At 37.9% G+C, this 18,139-nt stretch overlaps 1 protein-coding gene and 1 non-coding gene across 9 annotated transcripts in view; one reads left to right on the plus strand and one right to left on the minus strand.

Annotated features, from left to right (window-relative positions):
• dnah6 (dynein, axonemal, heavy chain 6) overlaps window positions 1-18,139 on the minus strand; it is a 362,044-nt gene that overhangs the window by 22,334 nt on the left and 321,571 nt on the right. For all 8 annotated transcript variants that reach the window (XM_069923917.1, XM_069923897.1, XM_069923911.1 and 5 more), the window contains 3 exons: window positions 16,371-16,492; window positions 12,800-12,929; window positions 4,415-4,542 (listed from right to left, as the gene is read on the minus strand). In XM_069923917.1, coding sequence (XP_069780018.1) covers window positions 4,415-4,542; window positions 12,800-12,929; window positions 16,371-16,492 — 380 coding nt within the window. The remainder of the gene's footprint in view (window positions 1-4,414; window positions 4,543-12,799; window positions 12,930-16,370; window positions 16,493-18,139) is intronic.
• On the plus strand, window positions 255-361 carry LOC138752111 (U6 spliceosomal RNA). Its single transcript, XR_011350384.1, has one exon. It is a non-coding gene; the product is annotated as a U6 spliceosomal RNA (small nuclear RNA).

Below are 18,139 nucleotides of genomic sequence, written 5' to 3' on the forward strand. Positions count from 1 at the left end.
TGCCTCATGATTTTATAAATCTCTATTCTGTCACTCCTTAGCCTCCTTTACTCCAGGGAGAAAATCCCCAGCCTAACAACAGGAATGTTGTTTCCACTGGCAGATGAGACTAGAACCAGAGGACAGAGACTCAAGATTTGAGGGAATAGATTTGGGGGGACAATGAGGAATTTCTTTTTCCAGAGCGCAGTCTGTAGAATTCTCTGCCCAAGAAAGCAGTAGAAGTTGTATCATTAAATATATTTAAGATAGAGGTGCTTGCTTCGGCAGCACATATACTAAAATTGGAACGATACAGAGAAGATTAGCATGGCCCCTGTGCAAGGATGACACACAAATTCGTGAACTTATTTTTTTTTAATATTTAAGATAGAGGGAGATAGATTTTTGCATTGTAGGGAAATTATGGAGAAAGGGTAGGTAGTGGAGTTGAGTCCTCGGCCAGACCAGCCATGATCTGATTGAATGGCAGACCAGCTTCAATGGGCCAGATGGCTTACTTTTGCTTCTATTTCTTTAGTATTCTATCTCTCCTTATAATTCAAGCTCCCTCCCTTACATTCTTCCTAGCCACATTCTCATGGATATTAACCCTGTGGCTAAAATGGCAATACTCTTGATATTCTTACAGCCTTTCCTGAGCTTAGGATTGGTAAAATGCATTGCAATTATGCTTTTCCTGACTATTCAGATATATATGCCAGGATCTAACACATCAGCCACTAATAGCATACTCCAGATATGCTCTGTTCACTTTTTTTTTAAATAAAGATACAGGCCCTTACAAGCCCATGAGCCTGTGCTACTCAAATTCATCCACATGTCCAATTAACCTTCTAACCCCATATGTCTTTGAGGAAACTAGAACCCAAGACAACATGTGCAGACAAAGGGAGAACATGAAAACTCCTCACAAACAGCGCCAGATATGTTAAATTGTAATGATACTGCTGAAAATTAAGACGTTATTATTTTGAGCAGGGATGAAGAGAACATGCAATCTCACAGTTGACTAAAATGTACTCACTCCGATACAAAAACAATACTTAATATTCTTAGCTGTTATTTCTCCTGCAGATTGATATAGCAATCATGTCATATGTGAGATTGCAAGTATTCTTTTTAATCTGTTCAAAGAAAATTAAGACATGGATTTACAGGAGCAGGGATGCAGGGAACAATTCCAGGCAAAGAATTGAAGCATCCTAGGACTTAAAACTGGTGTTGCTTCAAAAGAAAGCTTTCAGTGAAGCATTTTTTTGAAGGATAGGCAATTGTAACACATAAAATGATCCTCAGGTTAGTAAGGAAAACTGAGGAAATAGTACATAGAGAGAGAGTTATCAAAGAACAATGAGGGATGCACAGTTGGATGGGAGGAATTAATTGATAAACAAGGAGATGGGCTATAGGAAGGGGTGGGATGTGGATTGATTGAGGAATAGTAAAGTCATGTCGGGGAAAACTCTTGGTCCTTCTGCTTTCATATTTGCACTAGATTTTGAATAAAATAAGAGAATGCCATGAATGCTGAAAAGAGTCATCAGCTTCATTCGACATGAAAACAGGTATTTCAGGACAATGAATTATCATCAGATGTTTTATTTCTGATATATTTCAAAATTTGCTATGTTGTTTGCAGTAATAAAGCTGTAATGTTTACGACAGCCTTTAGGCTACACTTATTCTTGAAATTATAATTAATTTTATTACTGAAAAACTAAAATTTACAACAGCTGTGACCAAATCCACTGTCAAAAAACATTATTTGCTTTCATATTAACATTCAAAAAAGTGCCAGAAATAATTAAAATCATTTAAGGAAAATGGATTAATACATCTGTATCACTGAGGAAGTGTCAATGGATTGAAAATATAGCTGAATTTAGGGAGATTTAACATCAGTACCTCACAAAAGTAACACAACCCAAGTTACTTCATAGAAAGGCTAACATAATGACAATGAACCACACAAGGATATATAAAGGAAAGATAGTAAAAGGCCTGGTCAATGAATAATAGATATTTTAGGGCGATTGGTGACTTTAAAGAGGGTAAGAGCTCGTAAGAAAAGTGAAGAGATGCTTCAAAAAATTGGGATTTTAAAACCAAAATTTTACTTAACAACATCAGAGTAGGCCAACAAACAAAAGGGAGAAATGTAAATCTTCTTCACTTGGGATGTTCAACAACCATCTGTAACATGTCAACAAAATAAAAATGAGGGCTAAGAATAATGAGGCTTAATGCTCGGCTTATGGATGTTTCCAGTATTTTTTGTTTTTATTTCAAGTTCACTGCACTTTTTTTTTATTTTCAGTTAAGTTATGGAACGGATTAAGTGTTTTGTAATATTGTTAACTGCAGTGACAATAGGTAAAAACCATGTGGCTAAGCTCTTTGATTGCAGAATTATAATCATCTGTATTCTGTAAATCACAAATTTGAACTTCTTTAAGGGCAGAGGATTTAATGAAAATCATTTCTTATACATGTGAATGTATTCCCATCCACCTATGCCCTTCTGCATTTATCTATCAATACAGCCACCAATTATATTCAACCTGTACTAAATTGTGCCATTTCAATCAGCATGACCACGAACAAGCAGAATCATAGAGAAACATAATTCCAAAGATATGGACAATAACTTCAAGGAGCAGTATCCAGCTCACAGGACATAAAGGTGAAGTCAAGAGTTTCATAAAATTGGTCTTGAGTGATTTAGTGTCATCCATACCGACTGTATAATGCCTGTCTATGCTGATTCCATTTATTTGCAATCGGCCATATCTTTCGATGTCTTGCCTATCTAAGTACCTGAACAAATGCCTTTTGTAACTTGATCTGCCTCCACCATCACCTAGCTTGTTTCAGAAAACTGTCAACGTCTGCGTGTAAAACTTAACCTCAGATTTCCTTTCAATTTCTCTCATCTCATTGTAAACCTATGCCCTCAAGTTCTAGACTCCCCTGCCCTGGGGAAAAAAAAAACTCTGTCTATCTCACTATGCCCCTTATAATTTTATAAATTTCTTTAAGGTCACCCCTCAGTTTCCTACAATCAATGAGAAAAAAAAGCCCATCTAATCTTTCCTCATAACTGCAACCCTCCATACCAGGCAATATCTCAGTGAATCTCTATTGCAGTCTCTCCATTGATTGAATAGTGTGATGAACAGAACTGCACACTATAGTGTGCACAAGTGTGGTCTCACCAATTTTTTGTTCAGTTGTAACATGACATCCAAACTTAATTCAGAGGCTCAGTCTACGAAGACAAGAATAGCAAAAGCCATCTTCATTACTCTATTCAACACGAGAGCACAAACACTGATTTTTGTACAGAGCTAGGACTACATCCTTCCAACAAGAAATGTGTGATATGTCCATCAACAGACTCCTATTAGAGTCAATAACAATGGATTGTCTACTGGTTGAAGGCTCGGCTTCAATGCATCAAGGCAGCATCTTTCAAATGGATGTCACAACTGAAGCTTAGAATGTAATTACGCAGACTCATCTTATTACTAGGGAAGCTCAGACAGCTCTCATCATGCTTCTAGGACATTAAGTTCAAAGGGATTTCCAGGCTGGGACATGATTCTTGTGGCTCCATGAAGCATGAATCTGCTCTTCCTATTCAACAGAGCAGTACCTGTATTTCCACCCTTGTCATCAGTTAGCGTGAAAAACAAATACAGATCAATTTAAGATGAATATGTTAAAAATAACCATTTATTCAAAAATGGTGAAAAGATCATACTGTAGAACCAGGTATATGGTCCAGTTTCCAATGCCTTGACGGTGGGGTTTGTCTATATAAACACAAAAATTCCCAGGCTCCTTGATGTTCCTTTCAAACAACCTTGAGTGATGAATAATACAACAAACTGTATCAATGGTTGGCTGAGGTTACTTTGCTGCCCAAGACTTTCAGCATGCTTATATCCCTCCTTTACATCCTGAATACTTTTACTAAAACATTGGAATTGACCACATAAAATCCTGCCTTTATGTATTCCTTATATCAAAACTTATTTCATTATTGAGTGTTAATAGTATTTGTTGCTGCCCATTTGTGAATATATCTATAGATCTATATATCTATATCTATAGATATAGATATAGATCTATAGATCTATATCTATAGATATATCTATATTTAGATATATATAGATATATCTATATATAGATATATATAGATATATATCGATATATATATGTATAGATATATATCTAGATATATTTTACAATCACAACAAATTTAGTAAAATTAATGAAGACTCCAACAACCAAATTAAAGAAAAGATACCATGAGGAAGGTATAATCAACATGACTATCGCAAAAAGGTGAACTTAATTTCACACAAAATGACAAAGTAGGAAGAGTACTGAATGCATTATTTCTCACTTTTAGCACGACCGTGAGCCTATTAAAACGATCAATTTCTTGTCCGAGAACCGTAGTCAATGAATTCAAGCGTCCTTTTTTATCTTTAATAAATAGTGATTCAGTTGCAACTTCAATGTCAAGATTTCCTGAAATAAACATTTGGAGAAAAAGTAATCAAGTTCATTCTGAGACTTTAGAGCCAATTTTGAACACTGTTGGCAGCAAGTTCACAACACAGCAATAAAAAAAATACTTTTTGTTCCAATCAAAAAAGACAGACCCATTATATTGAGACAATTCATCAAAAGGAGGAAATAACTCCGGTTTTGTTAATAACTCTCATAATCTTGTATATCTCATGATCACCTCTTGTTGTTCTGAATTCCAGTAAAACATCCACATCTCAAGATTTAATCAACTCAATATAAACAGCATTAGACAAGTTTATTCTTTTTGCATATTTCTCTTTCAACAGCTGTTGCCTGGCTTGTTGAATATTCCCAGTATTCTCCTTCTGCTTCAGAATTTCAGCTATTGTTGTGTCTTGTTTCTCATAATTGGTATTATTCTTTCCCCTCTGAGCTCTATTCTCACTTATCTCCTTCAACAGTGTTCAAAGATCGCAGTGCTGCGATCAACAAACTTTCACCTTCTCTCCAAGAACCATTATCCTATTCAATCCCTTTTGGCCTCTATATGATAATGGACCTTCTCAGAGTTCTCTCCTTCTTCATCTCCCCTGCAGCCTTTCATCCCCTGCCCACTAAAGTGCATAACCTCACCCTTTCTTTGAGCATGTACTACTTGCCTTCTTTACCAGCTCAATCTGCCCATATAAAGGCACTTGAGTCCTTCTCACAACTCATTGGTGAGACTGCATTTGGAGTGATCTGCAGTATTTTGGTCACCCAGGTATTAGAAAAGATCATGTAAGAGTTTCCAGGACTAGAGTCTAAAATTATAAGGAGAGGTTGAATAGCCTGGGACTGTTCTCCCTGAAGCATAGAAGGCTAAGGGAGAACATTATAAAGGTTTATAAAATTGTAAGGGGCATAGAGAAGATAAACAATCACTCCTTTTTTTCTCTAGAAGTAGGTCAATCAAAAACTGGGGAGTATAGATTTAAAGTGAAAAGGGCCTGAGGGGCACCTTCTTTAGACAGAAGTTGGTGGGTTTATAGAATGAGCTACTCGAGGAAATGATAGTAGTGGGAATAATCATTATGATCAAAAGGCTTTTAGACAGGTAGATGGATAAGAAATGCTTAGAGAAATAGGGGCCAAGCACAGGCAAATGGGATTCGTTCGATGCCCAAGCGAGTGATGGCAACTAGTCTAAACAACTACCACCCAGTGGCACTGACCTCTACAATCAGAAAGTGCTTTGAGTAACGAGTAATGGAACACATCAATTTGTACCTTTCAGTGATATTGGATCTGTTCCAGTTTTCCTACTGTCATACCAGTCAATGGATAATGTTTATAGCCTTGAGCCTCCACTCCATCCTGACCCACCAAGAGAACAATGCCTCATATGCCAGGCTGTTGTTCATTGACTTAAGCTCAGTGTTCAACAGGATCATACCTCAGTGGCTGGTGGATAAACTATCCTTGCTGGGTGTCAATACCCATCTCTGAAAATGGATTCTGGACTTATTGATCACAAGACCACAGTCATTCCAGGTTGAAGCAAAACAAAAGGGCTTTGTGCTTGACCTGCTATTGTTCATGCTGCTGATTCACAACTGCACTCAGATTCCTTTGTAACAAAATCATCAAACTTGCAGATCATACAAGAGTAATTAGCTTCATTGGCAACAATGATGAATCACTTACAGAAAGGAGCTTGAGCAGCTCATTATATGGTGCGAGAATTAGGGATATGGAGTTGCAGATTGATGACCTGCGGCTTGTAAGGGAGAGTGAGGAGTTAATCGACTCAACTTTCAGGGCGATAAATACTCTAGAACCCGTGTCAGGTAAGTGGGAAACCGTCGGAGGGGTGGGGGGGGGAAAGAAAAAAGCAAGAGAAACGGAGAGCACACCAGCGACTATCCCACTCAGCAGCAGTTATGTTGTGTTGTATTCTGTTGAGGGACATGACTGGACAGAAGATGCCCACGGGCACCAGGTCAATGGCAATGAGCCTGGCAGAGTGGTGCAAAAGAAAAGGAGAAATGCAGTAGTTATTGGGGACTCCATTGTCAGGGGTACAGACAGGAGGTTCTGTGAGCCAGATAAGTATACCCGCATGGTGTGCTGCTTCCCTGGTGCAAGGGTACGAGATATCACAAATCGGGTCCAAAATATTCTGAGAGGAGAGGGAGAGCAGCCTGATGTCTTGGTACATGTGGGTACAAATGACATTGACAAGAAAAGGGAGGAGGTAATGAAAAGGGATTACAGTGAGCTGGGACGAAAGCTGAAAGACAGGAACACTAGGGTGGTGATCTCAGGATTACTACCTGTTCCAAATGCAAGTGATGAAAAGAATGTAAGGATAAGGAAAATGAACGTGTGGCTGAGATGCTGGTGTACAAGGCAAAGATTTGGATTCTTGGATCATTGGGATCTCTTTTGGGGAAGGCATGATTTTTACAAGAGAGACGGGTTGCACATAAATCCAAAAGGTGTCAACATTTTGGCAAGTATGTTTGGTACAGCATTGGGGCAAGGTTTAAACTAATTTGACAGGGGTATGGGAGCCAGAGTGATAGGAAAAAGGGTAGGGAAGATAAAGATAAAGTAACATAGGAAAAGTAATGTTGGGAGGAGAAAGTAAAAAATCAGATGGTGCAGTGAGTTTTTGGGTCAATGATAGTGTTAAGAAAATTACAAAGAAAAATAGTGGGCAGAAAAATCAAAAGAAAAGTTTACAGAAGTCACTAGATATTAAAAGGACAAAGAGCATAAGGGCACTTTATCTGAATGCCCGCAGTATTAGAAATAAGGTTAGTGAACTTGAGGCGCAAATCGGTACCCATGTCTATGATTTGGCAGCCATCACGGAAACATGGCTACAAGGTGACCCTAAATGGGAATTAAACTTTCAAGGGTATCAGGTGGTGCAAAGAGATAGACAGGATGGTAAGGGAGGTGGAGTTGCACTCTTGATCAAAGATGAGCTCCAGGCAGTAGTGAGGAATGATATAAGATCTAAAGAGCATAATGTTGAGTCCATTTGGGTAGAGATAAAGAATAACAAAGGGAAAAAATTATTGGTGGGTGTTATCTATCGCCCACCATATAACAATAGTTTAGTGGCACAGGAAATAAATAGAGAGATAAGTGAGGCATGTAATAATGATACAGCAGTAGTCATGGGGGACTTTAAATTCCATATAGATTGGGAAAATCAAGTTGGTCGTGGGAGTCTGGAAGAGGACTTCATCGAATGCATCTGCGATAGCTTTCTTGAGCAGCATGTTAAGGAACCCACAAGAGAAAATGCTCTCCTGGATCTAGTGTTGTGCAATGAGAGGTAGAGTAAATGATGTAATAGTCAGAGGCCATCTGGGAAATAGCGATCATAGTATGATTGAATTTCTCATTCAGATGGAAGGGGAAATAGTTAGATCTAAAACTAATATATTATGCTTAAACAGGGGTGACTACCATAGGATGAGGGAAGAATTGGGCAGAGTGGACTGGGAGCACAGGCTAATTGATGCAACAGTTGAGGAACAGTGGAAGATTTTCAAAGAAATATTTTGTAATGCTCAACAAAAATACATTCCAGTCAGGAAAAAGGGCAGCAAGGGAGGAAAAAATCAACCCTGGTTAACAAAGGAAATAAAGGAGAGTATAAAATTGAAGGCGCAGGTGTACAAAGCTGCAAAGAGCAGTGGGAAACTGGAAGATTGGGAAAACTTTAAGAGACAACAAGGGGTTACAAAGCGGGTAATAAGAAATGGGAAAAAGGATTATGAAAGTAAATTGGCACAAAATATAAAAAACAGAAAGCAAAAAATTTTATAAATATATAAAACGGAAGAGGGTGGCCAGAGTTAACATAGGACCCTTGGAGGATGAGAAAGGAAAACTGGTAGCAAAAAAATGAGGAAATGGCCGAGGCATTAAACAAATATTTTGTGTCAGTCTTCACGGTGGAAGACACATCCAGCATGCCCAAGTGTGGAGTTAAGGATGCGAATGTTGGGGAGGGCCTTGATAAAATAGTTGTTACAAAGGAAGTAGTGATGGAGAAACTAATGGGACTAAAGCCAGACAAATCACCTGGTCCTGATGATATGCATCCAAAGGTTCTGAAGGAAATGGCAGAAGTTATAGTTGATGCATTGGTGGTCATATACCAAAATTCCTTGGATTCTGGGCAGGTCCCGGCAGACCAGAAGACAGCAAATGTCACGCCACTTTTTAAGAAGGGATGTAGGCAGAAGACTGGAAATTATCGGCCAATTAGCTTGACATCTGTGGTTGGAAAAATGCTTGAAGCCGTCATTAAAGATGAAATAGTGAAACTTTTGGAACGTAAGGGTTCAATCAGGCAGACGCAGCATGGTTTTAGAAAGGGAAGATCTTGTTTGACAAACTTGTTAGGATTCTTTGAGGATATAATGGGTGTGGTGGATAGAGGGGAACAGGTTGATGTTGTATATTTGGATTTCCAGAAAGCGTTTGATCAGGTGCCGCACAAGAGACTTCTCAGTAAGTTACAGGAAAGTGGAGTCTGGGGAAATATATTGGCCTGGATTGAAAATTGGTTGTCTGACAGGAGGCAGAGAGTCGGGATAAATGGGAGTTTTTCAGGTTGGCAGAGAGTGGTAAGTGGGGTGCCACAGGGGTCGGTGGTAGGCCCACAACTGTTCATCATTTACATTGATGACTTGGAGGAGGGGACAAAATGTGGTGTAGCCAAGTTTGCGGATGACACCAAATTGAGTGGAAGAGCAAATTGTAATGAGGATGTGGAGAGTCTGCAGAGGGATATAGTTAAGCTGGATGAATGGGCAAAGGTCTGGCAGATGGATTACAATGTTAGTAAGTGTGAGGTTATCCACTTTGGCAAGAAAAATAAAAGAGCTGAATATTATTTAAAAGGTGAAAAACTACAGCATGCTGTTGTGTAGAGGGACTTGGGAGTGCTTGTGCATGAATCGCAAAAAGTTAGGTTGTATGTGCAACAGGTTATTAAGAAGGCAAATGGAATGTTGGCCTTCATCGCTAGAGGAATTGAATTCAGGAGTAGGGAGGTAATGTTGCAACTGTATAAGGTACTGGTGAGACCACACCTGGAGTACTGTGTCCAGTTCTGATCTCCATATTTGAGGAAGGATATACTGGCTTTGGAGACGGTCCAGAGGAGGTTTACTAGGTTGATCCCTGGGATGAAGGGGTTGATTTATGATGAAAGATTAAATCATCTAGGATTGTATTTGCTCGAGTTCAGAAGAATGAGAGGAGATCTTATAGAAACATATAGGATTATGAAGGGTATGGATAGGATAGATGTAGGAAGGTTTTTTGAGCTGGCCGGGGAAACTAAAATGAGAGGACACAGTCTCAAGATTCGGAGGAGTAGATTTAGGACAGAGATGAGGAAAAATAGTTTTTCCCAGAGAGTAGTAAATGTTTGGAATTCTCTCACCAGGGAAGTGGTTGAGGCTGCCTCATTAAACATATTTAAAATTCGGTTAGATAAATTTTTACATGATAGAGGAATTAGGGGATATGGGGAGAAGGCAGATAGGTGGAGTTAGGTCATAAATTAGATCAGCCATGATCGTATTGAATGGTGGAGCAGGCTCGATGGGCCATTTTTGGCCTACTCCTGTTCTTACTTCCTATGAATAACAACCTGAGTCTCAATGTGGACAAGACAAAGGAGAAAATTGTGGATAAAAAAAATTGCAGGTCAAGCTCAACAGGCCACTCACTCAACTGCCACTCACCCCACACCTCATTAAATTTGCTCAGGTTGGGGGGGGGAGCTGTGCTCATTGAACAAAGGATCAGCATGACGCCTGATCACTGAGACACAGCGCTCCCTTCGATCGCCTACTCCCCATAACGATGGACCTTGCCTGTTGCCCTGGAGACTGGCCTCTCTCCATCCCACCATCACACGCCCATGGGTCATGGCATGCCTGTCAATCAATCGGCATTTTCACAATGGGGGACAGCAGCTTGACCCTCAGTGAGCAGGAGTATGTGTTGTTGCTGTTGCTTGTGTGCGAGAAAGCTTCAGCAATTTGGCCATGCAAGGCTAGAGGGTTTTCATTGAGGCGAGTGAAGGCGCACACACACAAGTGTTATCTACAAGGGGCCTTGCAGGAGGAACCCGTTCATAAACTTACCCATAAATACTCTAAAACAGATTTTTCATAAAAACTCCTGCTAAAATGGGGGGAGGGGGATCCAATATGCCCATGTGTCTTAAATGCTATCATATATGGTACACAAACATACATATACACACACACACGTATATATTCACACTAATAGATATATGTGTGTACATATATGTGTGTGTGTGTGTGTGTGTGTGTGTGTGTGTGTATTGTAACAGATGTCTTGATATTATTTGAAGTTAACAGAATTATACATCTTATGTTATGTAGTGGGCTTGGTTATGGGGTCCACACACCACAGCACATTTGACAAGCACTAAAACACTAAGAGAGAACAAGAACAAGAGAGATTTGATGGGCCGAATGGCCTGCTTCCATTCCTTTACCTTATCTTGTGAAGATGTTAGTTTGGAAACACCAAGTATAGCAGACAAGCCAGTAATGGAATTAATATGGATCACCGTGGATGTCAGGACAATGTGTGTTTTAAGGGAACAATATTGGATATATTCAGCCTTGTGTTGGCAGTGCTGCAAACTCCAGATCCATTTGAGTGACAGGTGCCAGACTTTGCAAAATCAAATGTTGAAACAGGAGATGTTTTTCCAAACAGACTGAAGCTGTGTGATGTCAGGTCACATGGGAAGAGATGCAGGAGAAAGAAGACTACAGGAGTCAAGAAGTCAAAATCCTGTGGCACACACAGGGGAAAAACAGTAAATCTAGAAAGAAAGGGAGATATTGTTCTGTACTATATATCCTTATCATAGGAACTATCCTGGAAACAGAAGAGTAAAACAATAATCTCTAGAAAGAGGGAGATACTAGTCTGCACTATATCACAGTAGCTGGAACACTGGTGTTAGACCCTTGTGAAACAAGGAGTTAAATAGGTGCTGGCATGTGACTTCTAACAAAAGAGAACTCCAGAAATAAGTGGAGTTCAAAAGGGAAACCATTTCTCAGCTGCTCTTTTGAAGATAAAGGGAGCAGCCTCATAAGGGAAAGAAACTCCAGAACATTTAGGCTAAGAGGGAGTTGAAGATCATCAGTGTGAGAGTTTAAGAATAAATCTCTTACTGAAAAAAAAGCTCAACAAGATTTGTGACTTTGAACAGTATAAGGACTAAGTCAGTATTAACAAACATTTCTTCACTGCTTTAAGAAACAATTTAAAAGAACTTGATGTTTCATAATTACTTCTGAACTACAATTTAATAGACCTTCAGGTTCAACACGACTTTAAAATACTGGGCCTTAAAAATTACTTTTTAGACTAATATATACGCATGCACGCACACGCACACACACACACACACACACATATGCGCGCACATGCACAGTAATACAATTTCATTCACATATAATGGGATTTAAACTTAAGAGTTAAGTAAGATCAGAGTTAAGTGAGAACTGTTATGTGATTAAGTTTAATTAAACCTATTTTTTATATTTTATATATATATCTATATATTATACACACACACATATATATATATACACACACACATACAAATATATATATATAAAAACATTGTACGTGACAGAGGTGCACCAAAGAAAAGGTACAAGGACTGCCTAAAGAAATCTCTTGGTGCCTGCCACATTGACCACCGCCAGTGGGCTGATATCGCCTCAAACCGTGCATCTTGGCGCCTCACAGTTTGGCGGGCAGCAACCTCCTTTGAAGAAGACCGCAGAGCCTACCTCACTGACAAAAGGCATGTCAAATTAAACACCATGCTTTGAAAATATATTACTATTTTTTCAACACTTAAATTCCTGGAATGCCATATTTAACAGTGCCATACAAGTACCGTATCTCATGGACCAAACGATTCAATGATGCAATTCACCGCCTGCTTCACAGAAATGTTAGGAAAGGGACATAAATAAAGTCTTTGACAGCAATGCCCATATTAGTGAAACAGTGCTATTATGTCTTCAAAATTAAAAGGCTATTCATAAAATTCAAATATATAAGGAACAATGTTCAAAATCACCCAAAAGACTGAATATATTCACTAATATTTCCAGAAAAATATTTATGGTGGCTAATTGATCAGGTTCTACAAAAATATTTATGTGTTTACCTGGAAGTTTTGATAGAATCGAATCAGCTAATTCATTAACAATCTCATCGCTGCTTTTGCCAGCTCCACGTACAATAACATTGGGCTGTACTTCAAGAACTGTCAATATCATGCTGTTGGTTTCCTTGCGCTGGAGTAAGAGGGATGAAGAACAGACACCAAAACAACCCTTAAATACTTCCACTCAGAATTATCTGGATTTCCATTAAAAAAATAATTTAACTGGAATCAATTGCTATTTTATGCAAGAAAAATGTGTTTTATTTTGAGGACAGCAACACAAATTTAAAGACAGCTGAAAAAGTTAAACAAAATAATAAAATTAGAAATTATATTAAATAAGACAGTTATTTAGTCTTTATTCCAATGCTACCACCTTGTCAGAACTAAATATCCCAAGTACCTAATTAATTTTGAACTTTTCTATGTATTTTTGTTTATTAAATTTCCTTTTCAACAATAACTGATTCAGTTCCAAAAGCTAGTCATCCTAATACGTCCAATTTGCAAACCAGCAATTTATGTTAGACTTGTTTCCTAACCATTCTATACTTTTAATATCATCACCTGTTGCCAATTTGCTAATGAAAGAGCAAGTTCAATAATTACATACCTTTACAGTCCAATTAAAACTTTAAATGCTTCACTCGCATATCTACAAATACAGGGAACATCAGATGACTGTTTCCAAGTCTTACATCATTCAATGTCCCTTCATCCCTTAGACTCTCATAGTAAATTCATCTTGCAGTTTTTCCAGAAAATCCATTTTTATATATTGGATTTATTTTTTTTTTACAAAAAGAAAACTGTTTAAACTCTCTTCACAGCCTTAGTATCATATTCATACATTTCCATTACTGCGCATTGATCCATTCATTTTCTATTTAGCAGCATTACCACCACTGGGGCACCTTGTAACTTCCCCTCAGTCTCAGCCCCTCAATGCCCAGTGATAGAAGGACTCTAGACTGTGGTCCTTCTCCACAGCACCCTGCTGTTGGCTGCACCATGCCTCAGTTTGCCCCTCACCACACTCTCCTGCAGCCTGGAATGTGCCAGTTGGCAGCATTCCCTCACTGACATCTCCATGTGCTGAAAGACCAACAAGTTTCAAGCAGACCAAAGGGCATCTTTCCCCATGTTCCTGGTCTTACAGCAGTTTTGGATGATTATCTCTGCATACGTCCCCATGTGCAGCCTGTAAATCAGCTGCTGGGGATGAACCATGACAAGGTCCCTTGCATCCTTCTCCATGCACTCTTAGCAAATCTTCATTCTGCAAAGAGGTGGGTGACTGTCTCCACTCCACTGTGATCATCTCAAGGCAATGTGCATTATGGATGATGTTCCCATTGTACAGGCAAAGTCCTAGTGCTTGTTCATGTGCATTGGCAATGAGGCATTCCACCAGATAACCTGGATAGTCTGCTCAGGGAATCACCCACTGTGACCAACAGGTTCTCATCTCTCAGTGACTGCCAGATGTTCACTGTCTGATGGACTTGTAGTCAAAAGTGTTTGCTAGAAAATCTTTTCCATGAAGGACAGCTTTAACTTAGGGACATTTTGTGGCAATAGTGCCAGATCCATCCTTTGCAATATCTGAGACAGGTAGATTCCTCAGCACATTGTCACACTTGGTACCCTCATACTTTGGTTCCATGCACAACCTGATGCAGACACATATGAATGTGGTCCTCAATTAATACCTTTAAATGAATGAGAAAATCTAATCTAACATTAATTTATTGATTCCTTTTTTGTGTTCAATGACTTGTTATATAAAGTCCTGGATTTTATATTTTTGGTTGTCTAATTTTGCTTTTCAAGGTGCATTTAACTGTTTCCCTTTCCTTGATTATTTAAATTTGTTAAAAATTTTAAAGTTTAAATTAGATTTAATTCACTGTCTTCTAGAATGTAAAGAATTTATCAAGCAAACAGAAATAAACTTTGAATAAAGCAAATCCTATGTGCATGCAATTGTCTTAAACATACTCTGGATGTTTTATTTGCTAAATTTCTGCTGAATTTTCTTCATTCTCTCATAATGAGAGATTCCAGGGATTTTCAAGATTGTTGGAACTTGTTTCCTATGAGTATTCTTCATATATAAAGTGAATATTGTCAAACTATCTATGTGAATGTCATCACAGCTGTGAGCAAGTTAATATTTAGGTTCGCAGATCTTCCGGTAATGATAAAAAGCAAAAACCCAAGTATACCTTTTTTCAAGCTTTATCAGGAAAACAATCAACTCTATTATTTACAAAGGATTAATTTAATCAAACCAGCTAAGATCCTTTTGGTATGTCTTGGCAGAAATTTTGACAAAAATTATAAAAGTGGATTTTCCATTGGAACCTGGACTGGATTTATTTAGCAATCTTATGGTTATTGCCACAAAATACCAAATACAGTTCGTGAGGATTGCACTCGCGGTAGCCAGGAAAAGTATAGCGGTTACATGAAAGTCTGACTCCCCCTTACTTATTATTTTCTGAAATATAGAAATGCAAAGTTGTGCCCCTGGAAAAGATAACATCATCTTAGAAGGAAATATGTCATGTTTGTTAAAATATGGCAACCTTATTTGAATCATACTGGCTTAAGGATATAATTAACTTCCCCAAAAAGGTTTAATAATGTAGTTAGCTTAATAGTGTTGAATTCCTGAAGATTAAAATATAGACTAATTAGTTAAGACTTGCTCAGACATTTTTTATTATGTTAGCAGTTGGGAAGGGGGTGGGCAATCAAATGAAACTGAAATTTAAAAATAATATTTATATGATGTATGTAATAATGTTCTTTATGAGTCTTGGAAAAATTAAAATAAAATATTCAAAAAAATTAATTTAATCAATTAATTCAATTTCAGCTTTATGAATAAACAATCTTTGAGCCATTTGGAGAATTTAATGATCCCATGACAACTGTAAAAATATTTTGTCCATCGTGAGATTGAAAAATATCTTACATTAGCAGAAATGTGAATGTATGTACTGTTTTGGAGCCAGGACTCTCATAAAATTTAAGTAATATCTAGACATAGAAGTTATGGAACAAATGCTGGATAGTTGGGATTGGAAGGGATGGGTATATTTGACCGTAAGGATCATAATGAACCAATGAGCCTGTTTCTGTGCTGTATGGCTCACTGATTATAATTGACAATTATAATGACTGATAACTCATACTCTGTTGTAAGCTGATAAGAATTATATTTTAGGTCAAGCATTTTACTTTAATTCCCATTTTGGTTGCAAGGCCATTTTGATAAATCTTTAAGCAAGTCCCACTGGTATGTTTAAACTTGAATAATGCAAATACTCATGAAGCAAAAATGTAATAAATCATGCAAAATATCTAATAAACAAGAACATTTATCAATCGTGAGAAAATAAGACTACTCATCAATCTCAATAAAATGACAATATGGATCAAATAGCTGCAATTTGAATTGGCAGCATGACATCACCTTGACAAATGCAGTCCTTTCATGGCTTATTTTAAAATTTTCATTATGCAATATTACTGACCTTATTTCATTGATTTTAATACAAACCTGAAAAACTAAATTAGCATTTTCATGCATTCCAAATATTTCTGGATCATCAATTAGGGGAAGACCTTCAATGTACTCTCTAAATCCCAGCAAGCTGTCTACCTCAGGACTGTAATAAATTCCTGAAATGCAGGATATTGAACATTTGTATTAGATAGAAATAAATAGTTGTACAGCTATAAATGACAGGATCTCTCAAATGATGAAGCAATATAATAGTTGGCCAGGATATGAGACTTATCTCTGCCAACAAAATTCTAGCTGGTCAGCAGTAAGGATTTCCACTTTTCCAGCAAAAGTTCAAAGGGAACCCCATCATCCAACTTCAGTGATATGATAAAGATACTGAACAACCAAAACAAAAAGTTAACCTGTGATTAATATTTCATCCCTCAGCAACCATGGTGAAAAAAAATCAAAACATTTACACAAAATTCCAAGAGGTAACTGTCTCTGTGGAAGAAAGCCACAGCAAGAATTGTCACTCTCTGAATTCTAATTTTATAAAATATCTGTGTGATTGAATTGTTGACTATTTTCCAGCATCTTCGAGATGAAACATAACAGGAAATCATGCCAGAAGTGATAAATGATGAAACTGTAAATGTGAAGTCTGAATGCTTGGCAGATCCCTCCTAATTGAAATAACATAAGGATGCGGGCTCAGAGACAGCAAATTAAGCAATTCAATGTGATAATGCACTTTGGAATGGATCACGCTGTCCAAATCACTGGATTTTCAGGCAAATGTTTTTTTTTAAAGAATGTAGACAGTAAAAGGAAGAATTCATGCTGTGTATTGATTCAACAAATAAATTAGATCTCATGAAAATGAAGATGTTAATCTATCTTATGGGTCACAAGGGCAGAGATATATACCATGGGATGCATCACAAGCACACTGTGACCTACTAGGAAATGAAAAGAATTGAAATACTGGTACTTTACATATGGTTACAAAAGCAGGCAAAATCCTTTGATGCTCCCTTAACACGATGAAGACTGTTAACAGAAAATTGAGGTTTTGCAGATTGTGTGGGCTTAAAGTCAATGTTGGGTGTTTTTAAAAGATTGGTCTTGGCCCTGTTTTAGACATTTTTGTTTAGTTTTAACATTGGACTCTGGGCTCTTCAACTAGACCACCACTATCACAATTTACCCACCATGACCACCGCCAGTGGGCTGATATCGCCTCAAACCATGCATCTTGGCGCCTCACAGTTCGGCGGGCAGCAACCTCCTTTGAAGAAGACCGCAGAGCCCACCTCACTGACAAAAGACAAAGGAGGAAAAACCCAACACCCAACCCCAACCAACCAATTTTCCCTTGCAACCACTGCAACCGTGTCTGCCTGTCCTGCATCGGACTTGTCAGCCACAAACGAGCCTGCAGCCTCCATAAATCTTCGTCCACGAAACCAAGCCAAAGAAAGAACAAGATCATCCTATTTGCACTTCTTTTTGAGGATCTTTCTCAGTGAAAATGGCCATACCTTTTGAGCGATTCTTAAAATGCTCAAACCAATGGTGACTTTCCATGAAGGTTTCACTTTCACTTTCAGCACTAGAACCTTGTTATTTCTTTAGTTCTTCAAATAAACTTAAAGCATTCATTTATACGATCACTAGCAAGAATGGAGAGTTGCTCTGATGCATGTCTTCCATCCAGATATTCAAAAGTTTTTCAATTTTTTCCATTATTCTTGCAGTAGTTAAAGGTATTACTCTGAGCACTAGATTTAATCTTTTCAATATTGCTGCAAATTCTT

Source organism: Narcine bancroftii, chromosome 1 (genome assembly GCF_036971445.1).
Source record: "Narcine bancroftii isolate sNarBan1 chromosome 1, sNarBan1.hap1, whole genome shotgun sequence".
In the NCBI taxonomy this organism is placed as follows: domain Eukaryota; kingdom Metazoa; phylum Chordata; class Chondrichthyes; order Torpediniformes; family Narcinidae; genus Narcine; species Narcine bancroftii.